This window comes from Lepidochelys kempii, chromosome 7 (assembly GCF_965140265.1).
Source record: "Lepidochelys kempii isolate rLepKem1 chromosome 7, rLepKem1.hap2, whole genome shotgun sequence".
In the NCBI taxonomy this organism is placed as follows: domain Eukaryota; kingdom Metazoa; phylum Chordata; order Testudines; family Cheloniidae; genus Lepidochelys; species Lepidochelys kempii.
This window is the reverse complement of record NC_133262.1, coordinates 29,104,430-29,124,454: the sequence shown is the minus strand read 5'-3', so window position 1 is coordinate 29,124,454 and position 20,025 is coordinate 29,104,430. Positions and strand designations below refer to the sequence as shown.

The window sequence follows — 20,025 nt, the reverse complement described above, 5'->3', positions numbered from 1 at the left end:
GAGGTTTATCGTAGGTGATGGTGACAAACTCATTGTTCCTTCCTTGGACGAGGACACAACGTAACAGGGGAACAGGAAAGTCCCCCACAAACTGATGTTCTACGATATCCGTGTACAGATACAAGGAATTAAAACCCCCTGTAATGTCTGCCGAGAAAGGGAATTTTTGGATGCTGTGTTTGGGGCCCAAGCCCAGAATGTTAGCTAGCTCCCTGCTGGTAGAAAACATATAAGTAAAAGCGGCGGATTTAAGTCTAATTTTTCTACCCACAGGGTCGTAGTTCATGATCATCTCAGGCGGTCCGGGGTGACGAGCTATGATACTGTTCATATGATCCAGTAATTCGGGTATGGACGCGTAATAACCTCATCGTAGGATGAAACTCCATGCCATATCTCCAAAGGTGACTTCAAAAGGGGTGTCTTCGTTGATAGTGTTCCAGCTGTGTGGGTATTGTATTTCCACTAACCCCACCGCCCAGGCACCCTGGAGATCCAAGGGCTTAATTAGCCATATTGTAAAGTTCAAGCTGGTGTTTTGGGGAAAAACTGCAGAGCTGGCGTTGCTGGGCAAAGTAATGTAAAACCCGCCGTCGCTCATCTTCTCTGTCTTTGCGGGGAGGAATAACTTTTGTTTGTTTGTGTCTAAATGTCACAGAGTTGAGAATCTTTCACCCAGCTGTTAAACTTATCAGGCCACCCCAACCATTTCACCAGTAGTTGCTTTTTTCTCCCTTTTCCTTTCTCCGCTAGAACTTTTTCAATCCTGTAAATCCTGTCTCGTTTGGGGTTTACTTTTTGTAATTCTTCAGGGTAAAAAGATCCAGTAACTGTCTCACCCTCGTAGTCTTTTAATCGGTATACAGGTCTCTGACCCCTGGTTAAGGCTTCATCCACTATGAATATCTCATCGGTAAATGTCTGTTCATAACCTTTTTCAAAAGCTCCTTTGGTTTTAGATAGTCTCACGTGGTCGCCTTTTCTAAAAGGGGCAACAACCGGTTTTATTTTAAAACCATCGCCATAAACCATTTTCCATACCTTCAGAGAATCTGAAGGGTTAACATCAGCGGGTCTGGTATGTATAGTTCTGTGAAAGCTCTGGTTGTAACTCTTTATAAAGCCAGGTAACACATCGATGTAGCGAAAGGTGTTATTGGCTGTAAAATATCTCCACATCCTAGTTTTTAAAGTTCTGTTAAATCACTCCACAATCCCTGCTTTGACTTCATTATTAGTAACAAAATGGTGAACGCCGTGCCGCTTTAACAATCTGCTTAAGGTTTGTTTAAAAATTCTTTCCCCCGATCAGTTTGTAATTTTTGAGGCACGCGCCCCTCACTAAAAATAGCTTTAAAGGCCTTGGTTACCTCCCCGCTCATCTTGTCCCTTAGGCCTAAGGCCCAGGCATGTTTGGATAGAATGTCTACCACTGTTAAGATGTACTTAAAATTGCTGTTGTGTTTGGAGAACCAGTGCATATCCACCAATCTGCCTGCCTTTGCGCATGCACATCCAAAACAATGGTCTTGTTTCTTTTAAAACGTATTCAAGCTGGTTTGTGTAAAGTATAAGCATCCTGGTCTGAAAGCAAAGCTGTTACTTGTCTTCTATTTAAAGTTTTACTATGCTTTTTGGCCACTTGAAAAAGAGGGTTCACCCCGCCAAAGCTCCCAACTTCCCCAGGGGTGTAATATATTTTCTTTAACAGAGACGCCTGTGGAGACGTGACTGTTACTGGTACCATCTTTTACTAACACAAGTGAGGGTGGGGGACAACATTCACATGAACACATTTAAATAAGTTTTATTAATCGCCTGGTTTAACACAACCTTTTACAACCGCCTGTAAAAATGGAAGCCATGAGTCCTAACATGAGGGTGTCTGTGCTGGTTCATTCTTCCATTTTGTCCTTTTCCTCTTGAGAGCTGTGTCTCAGACATGAGCAAAAACAGCTGATGCATGATACATTTACTCCCACAGGGCTACCAATGTGTAAGTTCTCAAAGGCCTCCAGAAAGGCATCATTGAGCTGTCAAGAGATTTTTTTCAAAAAAAGAAACAGCGTAAGCACTACACTGCTTGGTTTTTGATTTACACAATCCCTGGTTCCTAACCCCCCCCCATTACACACCCCCACCCCAGACCGTCACTTCTTAAACATTCATTTACCTGAGCCACGTCTTTTTCATTCACCTTGTCCACCCGTAACGCCCCCAAGCCATGATCACCTTCCACCTCTCGGGGGGTGGACAACAAGAGGCCATCACGCTCATCGCGGTGCCTCACAAGCAGCTGGGTTTCGGGGTCAGACTCCGGTGTGTCCATCAACGGCTGGGCCAAAGGGTCCTCCTCGGAACTCTCGCTGATGTAGCGCTTTCTCCATACAAGTCCAAAGGTCCTCGGGGCTAAAACAAAGTCCGAAGTTCTCACGGGGGTGGTGAAGGAGTCCATGTTTCCACGATTTGTAAAACACGCGCTCTTGGTAAAAGACAGCCTCTTCCGCCTGACGCTGGGACTTATGGGGTGATGGAGCTGCATTCTGATTGGCAGAGGGGTCACACGCCCCTCTTCTGGGTGGTTCACCCCATCCCCGAACGTGCCCTATTTTGGTCAAATCTGGTCTCCGGGTGGCCTGATTGGTAGAGGTCAGTGGGAGGAGTCGTTAGAGGGGTCACACGCGAATCGTTTCCGGTCGGGTCACCCCACCCCGGAACTCATCCTGATTGGTCAAATCTCCTCTTGGGGAGGTCCTACGGGGCAAAACCCCTCTTGATTGGTAGAGGGTTGGGGTCGGAGTCATTAGAGGGGTCACAAGACCCACTTCCGTAGAGGACACCCCCGCCCCGGAACTCACCCTGATTGGTCAAATCTCCTCTTGAGGGGAAGTCCTACAGGGACAAAACCTCTCCTGATTGGTAGAGGGCAGTGGGAGGAGTTGTTAGAGGGGTCACATGACTTCCTTGCTTCCGGTCACGTGGCAGCCTTGACCCTGGAAGTAATACCCCAGATGGGGGCAGGACTTCTAGTCAAGGGGGTGGGGTCAAGGGGTGGGGTTAGAGTTTGATTGATGGTAGGGCCCCCTTGAGCTGGGGGCGGGGCTAAGGGGTCAAGGGGCTGGGTCAAGGGGCGGGGTTGGGGTTTGATTGACGGTAGGGCCCTTATACTACTTATGGCAGCTCAGTAGAGGAACTCTGCATTCCTATGCAGAGTCTGAAGAACTGCCCCCTTAGGGTAAAACTTACCTTATGAGGGCCAGCACAAAGCCTATGCAGCACTAAAGTCCTACGTAAGTTCTCAAAATATGGTTTGAGGGTAACTTAACTGTTGCATAAACACTGGTCAGGATTCATAGATATTTTTTTAGATTCATAGATATTTAGGTCAGAAGGGACCATTATGATCATCTAGTCTGACCTCCTGCACAATGCAGGCCACAGAACTTCACCCACCACTCCTAAAAAAGACCTCACACCTATATTGTGCTATTGAAGTCCTCAAATTGTAGTTTGAAGACCTCAAGGAGCAGAGAATCCTCCAGCAAGTGACCCATGCCCCATGCTACAGAGGAAGGCGAAAAACCTCCAGGGCCTCTTCTAATCTGCCCTGGAGGAAAATTCCTTCCCGACCCCAAATATGGCGATCAGCTAAACCCTGAGCATATGGGCAAGATTCATCAGCCAGATACTACAGAAAATTCTTTCCCGGGTAACTTGGATCTTACCCCATCTAAAAACCCATCACAGGCCATTGGGCCTATTTACCATGAATATTTAATTACCAAAACCATGTTATCCCATCATACCATCTCCTCCATAAACTTATCGAGTTTAATCTTAAAGCAAGATAGATCTTTTGCCCCCACTACTTCCCTCGGAAGGCTATTCCAAAACTTCACTCCTCTGATGGTTAGAAACCTTCGTCTAATTTCTAATCTAAATTTCCTAGTGGCCAGTTTATATCCATTTGTTCTTGTGTCCACATTGGTACTGAGTTTAAATAATTCCTCTCCCTCTCTGGTATTTATCCCTCTGATATATTTATAGAGAGCAATCATATCTCCCCTCAACCTTCTTTTAGTTAGGCTAAACAAGCCAAGCTCCCTGAGTCTCCTTTCATAAGACAAGTTTTCCATTCCTCGGATCATCCTAGTAGCCCTTCTCTGTACCTGTTCCAGTTTGAATTCATCCTTCTTAAACATGGGAGACCAGAACTGCACACAGTATTCCAGGTGAGGTCTCACCAGTGCCTTATATAACGGTACTAAAACCTCCTTATCCCTACTGGAAATACCTCTCCTGATGCATCCCAAGACGACATTAGCTTTTTTCACAGCCATATCACATTGGCAGCTCATAGTCAACCTATGATCAACCAATACTCCAAGGTCCTTTTCCTCCTCCGTTACTTCTAGTTGATGCGTCCCTAGCTTATAACTAAAATTCTTGTTATTAATCCCTAAATGCATAACCTTACACTTCTCACTATTAAATTTCATCCTATTCCTATTACTCCAGTTTACAAGGTCATCCAGATCCTCCTGTAGGGTATCCCTGTCCTTCTCTAAATTAGCAATACCTCCCAGCTTTGTATCATCTGCAAACTTTATTAGCACACTCCCACTTTTTGTGCCCAGGTCAGTAATAAAAAGATTAAATAAGATTGGTCCCAATTAAATAAGATTGGTCCCAGGATCTTTGCACAGGAGTGAATTTCAACTCTGTAGCACAACCACCACCACATGCCTGCTTTATTTTCAACCCTGTAAACATCTTAGCTTCCCTGCTCATTGACTAGTCTTGTAAAGTTGTGTAGTTCATCCACCGGCATTTACTACTACCAGTTTTTCAACAGCTTTAACAAATTGAAACAGGAAGGATTCTTAAATCTCCAAGCAGCTGCAAAATCAGCTAAACAATCATGTTTGGGGAGTTTCAGTTAATTTAAACTGCAAGCTGGTAGATATGCTCCATCAAAGTCTTTTACGGATGAGTTTAAAAAAAAAGGTCACATACAAGCCCCCTGTGCACTGAACATCCGAATTTGCTCATGCATATGAAACGGGTTTTGGAAGTGCTTAATAAAGTTTGCATACAGTATTCTCTCATTCAATTAAGACACTCTGCCATAGATGGCAGATATCCCACCCCCACTCCCGCATCCAAAAATAAATCGCATTTATTAACAGCAAAGCAAAAACAAAACCAGTAAGACCTGAAACAAACAAGACAACCAAACAAACAAAAGGCCATAGTCCAAGCAGAGTTTTTATGTTCCAAAAAGAGAGACGAGCCCAACACCCCTTGAAATCCACACTATTACCAATCCATTTTGTGTAGGAGGAGCTCAGACTCTCTGGTGGTAGATGGCAGTACAACATCCTAAGAGATATCTGTACGCTAGGCAAGATACATTATTTTAATAAAATTTTGAAGCAACTGTTATAATTTCTTCCATTGCTACAAAAGTTGTGAACCTATGGAAGGGAAACTGGTGGGATTTTTTTAATCCAGGTCTAGGAATTAGAGCATTTTGCTACAGTTCTTGCCTTCCTTTTGGTTGTATTATGTTTAAGGTCTGATCTTGTCTGCTGATCCATACATTAGCAGCAGGCTTGCATGCTACTTCCAGTGCACATATAGGATACAGCCTTTAGCAGTGGGTATTTCACCATATGCTACACTGCCCTGTATGACCCCTATCTTCCCCCTTTGCATTCCAAAAGCACTTCTTAGTGTCTCAATTCCTGCAGAGCAGTAAAAGAGGGCATGCTGGAGATAACAAGTTTATGTGTTAGGGGACAAAGCAAATTCATGAGCCACTGGGCCAAACGCTGAGCTCCTCATTCAGTTTTTCCAAAGTGTTAGCTTGGGCAAATCCCGTTAACTGTAGAGGAACTCACTATTTACAGTGGGAATTTGCTGGGTTAAAACTGAGTAAAGACCTTAGGGTCTCGCCAGCTGTAGTTAGGTGGAATAAAGTAAATGACCTTCACCCCAGAACTCTTTGCAGACAACTCAGAGTTGAGAATAGTTGCTTGGAAAGCTTGATTTCTATACATCCCCTGATAGTTGTATTATTCCTTTATATCTCTATACAGTACCCACCACTGTGGTGATGGGGTGGTTGCTCCATATATGGGATGTAATGAAGGTCTATAAAATATGCCACTCCACTATAAGCACAGGTACCTGGTGTTTGCGGCCCTAGAGCCTAGTAAAATAATTGCTACCCACAGTGGAGAAGTTAAAGACACAAAGTTGAAAACATTTATACCAAAAAGCTATAGGAGAGAAAAGCTAGGAGAGAACAGAATTCAAACAGAAATAGATGGTTCCTAAATCCTTTTATATGTGAAAGGACTCAGACATCAGCTGGTTACCAGCAAGAGGAAAAGTGGCCAGATGATGTCTCGGGGATGAAGGAAGTGGGGATCTGATAATGTGTCTGCCAGCCATGCTGACAAGAGGAAGCTACAATTCCTCTAGTTTGCACAGAGTGAGGTACAAGTGTGTTATTCAACACATTGTCTAGAATTATTTTACTCAAAGTAATAAGAGCATGGGAAAAATGTAGAGAATGCCCGATATATAGATGGGGGGAAATAGAAACCATATTAGAAGGCAATCTGAAATGAAAAATGTAATACAAATTATGTAGGGTGAAAATGTATGGCGGTAATTTTGAGTGTTTTTCCAAACATTTTTGTGCAGAAACAATCTTTAAAAGAGAGGATAGTATGCTTTTTATAGAATAAAGGGTATTTTCTTGAGATCATCTTACTGCTACGTAGAATACTACAGGCCTGATTTTGAAAACAACTATGGTGCTGCATCCACAAATAATCCATGGGCACAAACAGTAGCATTTTGTATTTTAGACCTCTTATACATCCCCGTGCACACACACAAGTGACACGATCTGCAAGCACGAACCACCCCCCTCCCTTATTTTAACTGTGTGCAGAATTGTTAGTGCACAAACAGGTCTGTGGAGGCCAGCTTGAGGTCTCACTGAAAATGTGACCCTATGTTTTAAGAGGTAGATTTTACAGTCATCTCTAATTCTGGCTGCCCAACTTTAGATACATAGGACTAAATTTTCAAAAGTGATGTCTGCAACTTTGAACATGCACACTAGAAGTTGTTACACATATGAAGACTAGGCACAAATAAAGAGTCTTTGTATGCCCAAAAAATTACATGTGAAAAATTGCAAGCAAACTTTGAGCAGAACTGGTCAAGGAGATTTCTAGTTTCAAAAATTTTCAGTGCAAAACAAAGACCTTTTTTTGCAAATATTTCTTCCTCATCTCTCTCACATTCCTCAGCCGCCTCTGTTTTGAGACTGGTGTGAGGTATTTGAAATCTTGGCACACAAAAACTTCAGTGTGTGGTAACAATGGCAGGAGCATTTATGGAACACAGGTATAAGGCTCCTCAATTTCTATTTAAGTCTGATATAACGTATTTGAAAAATTTTCCCAGAACTAAAGCCTTTCTTTAATGGAAGATGTGGCAATAAGAGAATAATTGACTGAACCAAGGATCTCAGTTAATGGGTCACATCATGATTCCATTACACAATTTCTACTCACCATCTTTCGGATGGCTGCATTTGAATGGTTTGCTGCTGTAGAAATAAGCTCCAGCGATTCTGTAATAAAGGTAGCAGCAGTTATACATTCTTAAGCCTATCAGTTAATAGCACGATTTTTATCTTCCTGATACGTATGTTTCCACTGCAAAAGACCTGCTGAATTCTGCATTTCCCTGAAGTAAATGGAACATTTGTAAGCCTTGACACATAGAATCGCATTTGCATGCTTAGCAGGCATGTAAATGATACTTCATTTTATCCTGTTCTATTTACAAGTCCAGACAAGAAGCAAAACAGCACATAAGGTGCAAAATTGACAATTTAGGAACCATTTCCCTTTCATAAAACTGTAATTTAAGTCCCAATTAAGACGTTTTACACATGTGCTGAAGTGCTTTGCTGAATCAGCGCCTACATGCGTTGCCATGGTTCACACCATACTCTAGGCATTTCTTGAGACAATTCCAAGCTGTTGTAAATCAATAAAGGAATATGCTTCTTCCCTCCCCGTCTTGATGTCATGTGGCCCGACTCCCTAGAAAATACTCACATTTCAGACAATTTCTGTTTTCCTCCACCAAGCCATCATAAAGGTAACTGAATGTCCTGTGTCTCTGGTATAGACTACAGTATTCTGTCATTGCTTATTTGGTAAAGTTGTCCTAACTTCTAGAACTGTGATTTCCATCTGGCATAGCTTCTCTGCCACTGTTCAAATAGTTAATTCAGTTCTATGCATCTACAATCATCTCATCTACTGTTTACAACATTTGAACTTTGAAGTCAAGATTACACAAGAACATGACTCTTCCCAACAACATGGTTCACATTCATGATGCAGATCATGGAAGCTACACTTACTTTCAGCATCCTTCCTGTCTGGAGACTCTTCTGGAAGTTTCTTTAGATAATCCTTTAGAAGAAGCTCATAGCGAGGAATTCTCTGCACAGGCTCAAGCATGTGATGCTGCAACGTCAGGTTCCCACACACATCCTGTTTCTGTAACTCAGAGAAAACAATTATGCAAGGATTATGTTGTTTCTTTGTATGATTTTTTTTCCAGCTCAAACTGTAATTAAAAAAAATCACATTTGCAGCCACACAAATAGAGAGACACTGTCAATCTAAAATTTAGTCAGTTTTTAAAAAGTGTTTAATGTAGACAGTTGGCCCTTACTTCTCTACCAATTGTGATAAATTTACAGTCATTCTCCTGTTTTTTATTAAACATTTCTCCTGTGTTGGTGTGTACAAGACTTTGTGTGAGTCCCTTGTTAGAACTTTGCCCTAGGAGACCAAGTGGAATCAGAAATCATATGACTGATGCAATAAACACAGGGGCACAAAAATACTTCTCCCTTATTAGTATTTATTGTACAAACAGCACAGAGACTGAAAATATAAGTCATTTGTATAAGCTTCTAAAGCATGACACTGCATCCCTGTTTCACTTGACCAATCAGTGGTTGGTTCAAAGACTGAGCATGCATATTACTTTATTAAATGCTTACCTATCAAGGCACTCATCGGGCCCCAATCATCTTATACTATTCCAAGTATTTATATTCACGATATTCATGCTAAGGAAGTAATATGCCTGTTTTACAGGTGGGGAAAGTGAGGCAGAGAAAGATTAAGTAATTTGTTCCAGGGCACATGGGAAGGCTCTGGAAGAGCCATGAACTGAACCCACAACTCCTCAATCCCAGTTCAGTGTCTTAACCACAAACACATCCTTCCTCTATGGAATTAATACTTCAGCCTATCTATAAAATAAATCCTTTGGACCAAGTTTTGGTCCAGTCATATATTTCTGTTTGAATACTAGCATCCCCTCAACCACCACGTTAATTTCTGTATTCTATTCCTCAGTCAAAAGATGTTTGTGTCAAGTATTTCCAATATTTCTCATAAATATTACAGCTGAAGACATAATGCTGACTTGCCTGATTCTGGGAGATAATGAGGCAAATACCTGACAGAAAAATATTAGCCATCTTTCCAGTAATTCAAAGATGTAAATTTACTTTAAAAATAATCTGTCACCATGTACTGAACACTACTGCTGTTTATGGTAGCTGAGGTGAATTTATTATCTTTCAGAGATCTACAGCATAACATTTCTCAGATGCCACAATTGGGAGGGAAAGAATTAAAGATTCCAGGAAGAGAAAAGTAAAATGGAGAATTATACTACTCCCTTATTCGCTTTTGTATCTTACTGCATCATGCATCCCCCCACAAGGATGACATCCTCTGTTGCCCTTTTGCCCAATTCCCCAACAAGCATCTTCACACCTTCTTCTATCATGCCTCCAGTGGCATCTTCAAACTAGCCCTCAAAGCCGATACCCGGTCATCCTTCTAATCCTTCACTAAAATTCACTTCTACTAGGACGCCCGCAGGGAACTGACAAATGATCAGGGCTAAACAGGGGGGTATTTTATATAACTGTTTTATTTATGCAAGTGTATGTGTGACAGTACATGTACACACACATGGTTTGCTAACTCCCGTAAGCTCAAGCACAGCTGATGGAATCTGCAGTCACAAAAACCCAATTGCTTCCATTGCATGTAGACTCATTAGTGCACCAAAATGAGCATATACATGTCTCAGTATATAAGAGGAAATCTACATGTCTCAGTATATAAGAGGAAATCAACTTAGACCCCAGTGAAAATCAGGTGCTTTGTTTTCTCTTAATGCATATGCAAATAATTAATCCATACAACCACTTCTTATACAGTCACTTTTCCTTCTCACTGATACCCACACACACCATTTCTTCCATGTGTTTGTTGCACCAAGCGAATGATTTGTATCTTGTTTTAATTAGATTGTAAACTCTTAAGGGCAGGGATCATTTCTTACGATATATTTGTATGACCCCTATTCGGGGTCAATGGCCATTACTTTTAGACAAATCAATAATTAGTGTTGATGTGAAAATTTGAAAAATTCAAAATTTGGACAAAGAATGGGGTGGGGAAGAAATTGGTGAGATTTTACATGGAAATGTTTTGCCCAGCTTTACTGCTACAACTAAGAATAAAGCACCATGTCTCTCATCTTCAGAATCCATTTAATCTAAAAAGAAGCAACAGGCATTTCAAACTTTGGCATTAAACAAGTTCAAGTGAGAGCCGGGCTGCAGAATGGTGTGAAACCTATAAATACAAAAAACCTTGGCGAGGGTACCAGATGTGCATGAAAAGCAAGTTCTCACAAAGCAAACAGTCTTTCTGTTAAGACAGGAGATTGTACAAGTCTCCTATGACTTCAGAAAAATCAATGTGTCATTTTGGTCAGGAATGTAAGGTTTGAGCCTGTAATAAGCGTTGGGGGCACTCACCACCTAGCAGGATTGAGCCCCAGAAGTTGGATATAATGGTAACACATAGGGATGTATTTCCCTTTAAGGTTGCCTAAAGAAAACAATCAATAGCTTGTGATCAGTTATGGCTTTTTGCAGTAAAAAATGTCAGGTGTTTATGAGCTCAATTTAATTATTGCTAATTCCTCAACCTGAAAAACTATGCCATTCAACAATCCCTAGAGTGTTATTAACAACCTGCATGGAATTTTATAATTAAGCAATAAAACATGAGTGACAGTGCATTTCTGAAGGATTACAACACATTTCAAGTGGTGTTTTGCAAAGCAAGGGCAAAGGTCAAAGGACCAACCAACAGAAATCACATTAAACTACTGGACATTCTCTATCTGTAATTGAAGGCTCCCCCATGACCTCCATGGAAAGGGGGAGCTAAATCTCTGTAGCAAGGTTCCTGGGTTCTTTGATGTGCTGGCATCAGAGACAGGAAATCCTATGGCAGCTTCATTTAAAATGAAAATGTCCGGTTTGAAATTAATTAAATATGAAAATAAATACAATCAGTTCAGTAGCCCATATGCTGACATTAAATCCAATTTGTTTTAAGTGGGCTGCATCTTCCATTTTTGAGAGCTACAGGCTTTTGTATTGACCATGACAATGCGTGTCACAACAGCTATAGGGGCAAAAATAAAGGAAAAGCTGGTAAGAGGGCACCAGAGAGGCCACTGAGATTTGCAGAACACATGCTGGGTAAATCCTCAGGCAATAGATTAGGGCCTATTGACACACCAGCTGGAGATCTAGCCACCAAGCTGCACATCTCTGCTAAAATAATCAGCAGTGAAATAGTTAACAGTGTTGCCATTTTAGATTACCACCACTGGGCTTCAGAACTGAAGCTCCAGGTATAACCCCTGTGTTAAACTTACTTGTCAAGAACTCTTTTCATGGGGCAGCAGAGGACACTCATGATCGCAGATAGCTGCAGGCATGTTTTGTGGCTCTGACAGCTAATGTGAACCATTTGTGTGATTAGCCTGTTTGGTGATGTGACAGAGGAGACATAGCAGAATTTTAGGGAAATATACATCTCCTTGCTGCAGGAAGTAAGACATATAATGAGTTACAGTGAGGCTCCCATATTCTTGAGAAAGCAACCTTCACCAAGGAGCCTGATACAAACTGAAGTCAGTGGGACTGTGTCTTGGACAAGAGTGAATTATAACAACACTGCTCTATTTTAAAGGGACAACAGATTTTTAGATCAAAATGTAAAGACCAGTTGTGTGTTGTTCTGGAGAACTGGGCTGGGAAGGTTTGGAGTGTGAGGACCAAAGTGGAAGTGAGCCGAGACAGTCTGCTGGCACAAGCAGAAAGAAGCAGGGAGCCCTGCAGAGAGTACACTCCAGAGCTCTCAGACAAATCACACAAGCAATGCTCCATTTGGGGCCCATGTGCCAGGGTCTCAAATTTCAACCAAAAGGAGCACTCAGTTTTTCAGACCCCAGTCAGAATAATCAAAACCTTGCTTAGTCCAAGATTAGACAGATGATTGAGGTAGAAAAGGGCATTTGTAGTACAAGTCTGGTAGAAGGACAACTTTCCCAATTAATATTCTCCCCTCTACCAGCTCCAGGAAGGAGCTTCTGACTCACATGGGTAACCAGCCCTGGCACACTTCTTCTCTTGCGGTGCGGGGTTGGGGGAGAGGGAGGGAAAAAGAATCATGACAGCTGGCCCAGCCCTACCACCAGGACAATCCCTGCATTTCGGGCATGCCGCTGTGGTCTTTCCTCTGTGCACAGAGAGAAAGCATTAACCCTTTCCCTGCTGGTCACTGTTATTTGCAAAGAACAGTGGATGCTCTCCCTGCACCTGCTGGGCCTTAACTACATTCCTAACTTGGCTGGCTCTGGACTCATGCAAAGAAAGAAGGAAGGAAGAAACAAGAAACATTTTTACAAAGCATATTGATGTGAGCAGAAAGGCTTTCATTGTTTATTTTTCATTACAATTGAAAGTTTTAGGTAAATCATTCTCCTGAAAAATCATTAGCCCAAACAAGAGCTCTGTGTTGCAGCATAAGCACCAGAAAATTAAACTGACTAGAAATAAAAATGAAACTGAATGCTCTACTTTCATCGTCCAAGGAGAATGAGGTGCCCACTGCAAACAAGCTAAGAAAATCAAGATATGTATTATGCTTTTAATTTTTCACTTTAAAATTAACGTTTTATTAGTAAGAAGGGAAAGGAATTTTAAAAAGATTAATATACAATGTGTATAGCTACAGTATCCCTATCCTATTCCTTTTTTGCCTTAGGGACAAACTCAGTGTTAAGTTTTTAGAATAATAAAGGAGACAAGTTCAGTGTTTTTAAAATCTCTGTAAACAAAGGGAATAAAGCCAACCAAAATTAGAGTAACTTGGCATTATTGTCATAGCTTACAGAGAGTCCCCAAATCACGTTGGAGAAATACTCCACCTGTGTAGTGAGGTTTGTCACATGCAGAAGGAGAAGAAAGGATTTTTACTATATTTATATTTCAGCACTCTACGAACATTATCCTGCAACCCATTGTGCAGTGCTAGAACTGGAAAGGCAAGAAGAATTAAAATCCCATCAAGCTGGAGATGTACTGAAAGGAATGGCTTTATACCTGTACATTTTGAACGACATCTTTAAATGGAGATGATCGCTGCATCCATGAGTTCACCATGTCCATCGCTCTGTCAAAGTTCTTTACATATTCTCCATACATCTTCAGAAAGGGAGCCAGTTTTTGAAGGATGTCTCCCAGCCGTGGGTTTGCATTCCTATTGCAAAGAAGGCAGATAAACATGTCTTGAAACCCACACTATTGTACACACACACACACTTACTTCGACCCAATTTTAGCCCTGGTGTAGAAAGGGGCAATTCCTTTTTGACATCACTAGGGGCTCACCCAGACTTACATTAAGGCTGAATTCAGCTCTGTGAAATTTTATTAAGAGAATAATCTAGATTTTTGTCCAATAAGAAAAGTAATTTACTGAAAAGAGTCTGTGATTTTTCACAATTATTTTTTTTTCCATATAGCAAAAGAACTGAAGATGCAAAGAGGCCATGTAGTTACATCTAGGCACTCCACCTGAGGGTTACATGTTAGCATATAGGGAGGACACAGAAACTCAGTAATACATGAAGAACTTCCCACAAATTCACTTTCACAATATAGGAAACAGAATAGCCTGAATAAATGCTCCCTCCATATTTTGGGCCCCTCAGGAGGCAGAGCCCAGGAAGTGGGGGCTGGGAGCAAAGTTGGATCTAGACCTTCATATCTCCTAAATTTAAGGCTTGATTGGGGGTCTGCCCAGCCCACAAAAAGAGTCAGAGCCGCCATAGGGTTACTCTAATTTCCAAAAGCTTTCCATACTCATTTATGGGCTGCTCTGCAGCCCAGAATAGCTTGAGCACAGAGAGCTGCCAGCCTGGTCACACTCCCTTCATCCTACGACATGTCTTTTCAACTGGGATCACAAAGGAACAGAGCATTTCTCAGGATCCCTCCTGGGCTGGGGAAGTTTTCAGCTACTTTCTATCCCCGTTATGCCATTGGAGCAGCATGAGAGGGCCAGAAATCAGATAAGAATGGAGGCCTAGGAGAGACAAGACCTCAGTATGTACATAGGGTTTATTAGAAAAGATTTTATTCAGGAGCCAGGAGATGGTGTTATCCCTTATCTGCGCATTTGCATTCCTATTTCTGACTTCACACACAAGGGAAGGAATAACTACAATAATGGTTAACTGGCCCAACCATCACAATGTTGGAATAAGGCTGGATTGGAAACCGGCAGATTTGGGTTCTGTTTCAGTCCTATGTGACCAGGACAAGTCACACTTCCTGAGCTTTAAGTATCAGAGGGGTAGCTGTGTTAGTCTGGATCTGTAAAAGTGGCAAAAAGTCCTGTGGCACCTTATAGACTAACAGAAGTATTGGAGCGTAAGCTTTCGTGGGTGAATACCCACTTCGTCGGAGGCATGTAGTGGAAATTTCCAGAGGCAGGTTTAAATATGCAAGGAAGAATCAGGCTAGGGATAACGAGGTTAGTTCAATCAGGAAGGATGAGTCCCTCTTCTAGCATTTGGTGCTCTCAACTGCTAGAAGAGGGCCTCATCCTCCCTGATTGAACTAACCTCGTTATCTCTAGCCTGATTCTTGCTTGCATATTTATACCTGCCTCTGGAAATTTCCACTACATGCCTCCGACGAAGTGGGTATTCACCCACGAAAGCCTATGCTCCGATACGTCTGTTAGTCTATAAGGTGCCACAGGACTCCTTGCCGCTTTTCCTGAGCTTTAGTTTTCCTGTCTATAACAACCCTCACTAACCTCATACGGGTATTGTAAGGCTTAAGCACAGTGACATCTTTAGATAGCTATGTGCTAATATTAGAAATCCTAGGTGGCAATTCTAGAACTGATAGACGTAGGCTGGGATTTTCCAAGGAGCCCAAAGGAAGTTCAGTGCACAAGTTTCTATGGAGATGGGTGTCTAACTCTCTTAGACTTTTTGCAAATGCCAGCTCTAAGTTTCTATTCACTCTCAAAGCCGGACCTTTCTCCCAGTGGCTGTCTTGCAGGTCATGACCATTAGGAGACAATGCCTTCTTGTCATTTCACCCCAATACTAAGCTTATAACTTTAATTTTAATCTACGTTAAACTGCACTAGTCATTTAATAGCCCATGCATGCGTTTGACTTCCCAGCACCCTTCTGGTGTCTAGTCTTCCTCATCTTAAGTAATGGCTGTCCCCATAGTTTCCAGTAATGTTCAAATGTGGCAATCTTTTTGCTTATTTCCTCTGGTCACTGATGTACAATTTGAAAAAGAGTGGACTCAGCAGAGTAAGATGTGAACTCTGATCTTGTCTCCATCATTTCAGAGTAGATGAGCAGGTTAACTTTTGGTTGACTTTATAGTTTAATATAAAAACACTGTGTCAGAGCACACTATGCTTTCTATAGGAAGAAAAGTCTTTACAGCCAACTTGTCATCTCAAATTTAATTTTCTAGGTCTATCTTACAAATAGCCTGTCTTTCTTGCATTCCAGAGCTTCTGTATTTACAACTTGGTGCAATTTTCAGGGCCTAACTGGAGCATAAACATTATTAAACATTCAACAAAAACATCTGCTTATGCTTAAAGAAATACTTGTGTGTGTACAATGTGGATGTTAATATAATTATGATTATAGCAGTTTATCTTGCAGGAGACAATGAATTTGGATTTCAGAGTCAAATAGAATTTGATGTAAGGTGTAAAACACTATTGGAACAGACTTGACAATAGACTAACAGATTTGCAGATCTTCGTAACTTGTCTAGATGCTTCATACATTGTGTGAAACTATTTCTATTAAAAAATTAGATTTACAGTTAATCTTAACATAATCACAACTTAGTTCTTAAAGAAATGGACTGATCAAATCAAGCCTTAGATATAGCACACAAAAAGCTATTCCATTATAGGAGCGTTCTAGCATCCTTGTATAAGTATATATGTTGATGTTTGCCACTGCCTTTCTGATTGCCTCACAGAACCACTTGTAGGGCCAAAGTAATAAAAAACAGTAAGTGATCTGGCTGTCTTATGGCATTGTAACACTGGAATGGTGGAAATACTGTCAAGGAGGACAGCTCTTGCAATGTTTTGGACCCACAAAGCACTCTGAGACAATATTTTTTTTATTTAGGTTTGCCTTAGTATCTTGGCATGTATTAAAAAACGTATGATGACCTTCTGTATTATATGGGAAATAGTATGTTCTTGTGTAATTAAAACCTATGTTGTAAGACTAGGCTTTCTGACTGCTAGAACACCTGCAAACTGAATGTTTATTTGTAATACATTGGTTTACCCACCACTCTTGTGTAATTCTTGTTTGGAGCTCAGGCAGGAGAAATTGTCCATGGAAGCAATAGATGGAGGAAATATTTGAAAAGATGCCAGTTATCACTTCGGTTGGAACACCTGCTTCTGACAATTTAGTGCAAAAAACCTGCATGGGAAAAAACAAGATATTACCAGTTACTTAATATAAATCTAAAACCTGGCATTATGTTATGAACCAATTTATTTAAAAGATGACTAATGTGCTTTAGTATAGGATCACACATTCTGTATTTTGGAGTGTGTATTTTTCTGTTTTTTTCTTTGAAGCTACATTGTATGTCATACAGAATAATCTGTTAAACAAGACTGATTCTCATTCAGATGGGGAGGTTAAACCCATTTAGGTTTAAAACTAGTTTAGTTGTTTTTTGATGTGAAAACTAGTTGAAGAAAAGCAGATTTTTTTTCCTACCTGTCTTTACTCGGTCCAGGACAAAAGTACTCTGTACATGAATGAAAGTGAAAAGCACTCCTCAGATTTTCCTAAAGCCCCTGGAAATAGACCTCTGCTCATCCAAACCCAACCTAACCCCAAATTTCCACAGAAATCTTTAGTCCAAGGGGCAGAGTGTAAAGGGCTTATACAAATAATGACTTCCCTAACTGCATTCATAGCAAGAGGACAGATTCCATTGTTAAGAAATCCAGCGCACCTGACTTACCAAAGTGATTCACCATTTTTATTCCTTCTTTCTCCCACATTCATAAATTGCACAATTGCCTGGGTGACAATCATGGTCCAGACCTCCGCAGTGGAAGAAGAGGTTTAAATCCCCAAAATGAGCAGTTGAACCAATTGACTGCATCCTGTATTAGTGTGGTATTAAAAAAAAAAATCGAGCCTGGTCTTTTATGAAAGCTTGTAGTGTTCAGAAATTGCTGCTCATTACGACACACGTATACAGATTGTGGTTAGGAATTTGTGTATATAGGAAACTGTGCTCATAACCTGTGGTGCAGTTTCACCTCCACTTCACAATGGGTTGATGGGCAGCCAGGCAGGGAGGGGCTGCTTCCCCAATCAGATGGGACTCACTCCACGCACCAAGCAATCGTTCAGCCCAGGAAAAAAACATTGAGGAAAAATCAAAGTAAATGGGAACAACTTGAAACTGAAAAGAAAACCCCAGGCTTTGAAAACTAAGAAAGGAGGGAGTTTCCCCCACTTTGAATATCTATAGTGACTGAAGGGGGGGGAGGGGAAGAGAGACCCACAAAACTGAACCTGCAAGCCCTTTTAAAATGGAAGGGGGCTAAAGTGAAATCTGTTCAGAAACAGAGGGACAGCTTCTAAGTGGGAAGCTGTCTGTGAAATGCTGGATTCCCCCCAGAGTTAGGGGATAGCCTGGAAAACTGTTCAAATGCAATAGGTAATTTGTATTCAAAAAGGGACTTTATCTAATATAGAAGTTTTACACCTGAATTGGTGCCTTTATGTTTATTTTCTGTGTCACTTGTGTATGTTGGCTTCCCTTACTATTTCATCTTGAGTCTGTGGTTTTTCTACTAAACAACCCTTTTGTTTATTTTTATCCTACGCAGGTCTCTGTTGTGCAAACTGTGTGGAGGGGGGGGGGAACTGGTTTCACGCCTTTGGGGGTGACAGATAGGAAGAGAAAAGTCAGAGTTAAGAACTTGTGAAAGACGGGGAGACTCAGAACTGGAAGGACTCCTGAAATCAGCCTGCAAGGAGTAACTAGGCTGGTGGAAGCCAGGATGAGACCTTGGGCAGGCGACTGGCATCAGGGATCTGAGCCATAGCAGCACACTAAGGTGACAGAGCTGGAGGTGACAGACATCTTCCTGATCTGGGTGATCCCCAAAATATCACAGTACTACAGACAGAGGAGTCAACTTTTCTAAACAATTCTAACCGCTAACCATTTTAAACACACCACTGAAGTTAAAAACTGCAGTATCGTTGCACCAGTTTTACTTTTACCCACAACATGAAGGAGGTAAATTAAAGAGTGTGGCCAGGTGAAGAATCCAGAGACATAAAGGGCCTGATTCTGCTGAGCTGATGCAGGCCCAACTCCTACTGACAAAAGCCTGTCAGGGGTCACAAAGCTGTCACAGATCCTATCGTATCACAAAGCATTTTACTGTGCCCATGATTTCCTTTCAGTATCTGTTCAGTAACTGCTTCCTCTTTGTGGTCCCTACAGTGCTGGTAGTTGAGTTAATTCTTTCCTGCTCCTTACGGCCTGTTTTAATGGTACTCAGCACAGATCAAGGGATTTAAAAAAAAAATAGGTGGTAGCTGTTTAGAGCCCTTCTCCACCACCACTGTCTTCAACCAACTTCTACTGTCTTGTCTCTAGTAAGCTGAACTCCTCCTTCCACCAGCAAAACCAGTTTTAGCTTTTGCAACCAGCTTCTCTACCATGTGCACTTAACATACTTTGTGCACAATAACTCTAATGGGAACCAAAGCATGTGCAATACCTGTAGGCTGAGTTGTAAATGGTATAAGAGCTGTTCATCTGGAGCCTGAGCTGGAAATGCCAGCCAGTGTAGGAATACTGGAAGCCAGAGAAAAAGGAAGTAGAAATAGGACTGTGGGCTGGAGGATGGAGAGGAAGAAATGTCTTGCAGTGAGTAACCTATTAAGAAATGGCAAGATCATGACTGCATTTTAGTAACACTTTCTATGACTCATCCATGATTTTAAGGGGAAATTACCAAGCCAACTCTCAAACCTACCTATAATGTTTACCTAAATTTTACTTGTCCTTACTAATAATCTGATGTCACAGAAAAAGTCTTAAACTATGTACAAAGTAATCACAACATCCACATTTATCTGAAGAAATCTGTTTTGTGTATTGAAAATGAAGCACAATTTGATCTAAGCAGAATTACCTGGTCCAGTAGATGCAGTCTTTTAACATAAGCCTCTTCTGTATGAAGCAGTTCATTGGCAATGTTGAACAGCTTTTGCGGCTCTGTACACTGAAAAAAATATTACAAATGAAGTTATCCAAGAATTAATATAAACCCTATTTTCATCAAACATTCTATTTCCCAAGACTCACTAGTATTAAGTCATCCCATGGGAGAAACTGCCCCAGCATTTCTAATCAAAGGATCTGTTTGCTGCTAGTGCATTTTCAAAGTTATTGTCTAAAAC

General features: G+C 41.2%; 1 protein-coding gene across 2 annotated transcripts in view; it reads right to left on the bottom strand.

Moving 5' to 3' along the window:
* The window catches only part of FGD3 (FYVE, RhoGEF and PH domain containing 3), a 190,253-nt gene that overhangs the window by 53,773 nt on the left and 116,455 nt on the right, over positions 1–20,025 (bottom strand). For both annotated transcript variants that reach the window (XM_073351571.1, XM_073351572.1), the window contains exons 5-9: positions 19,758–19,847; positions 16,862–16,998; positions 13,604–13,760; positions 8,462–8,600; positions 7,599–7,657 (exon numbers count right to left, since the gene is read on the bottom strand). In XM_073351571.1, coding sequence (XP_073207672.1) covers positions 7,599–7,657; positions 8,462–8,600; positions 13,604–13,760; positions 16,862–16,998; positions 19,758–19,847 — 582 coding nt within the window. The remainder of the gene's footprint in view (positions 1–7,598; positions 7,658–8,461; positions 8,601–13,603; positions 13,761–16,861; positions 16,999–19,757; positions 19,848–20,025) is intronic.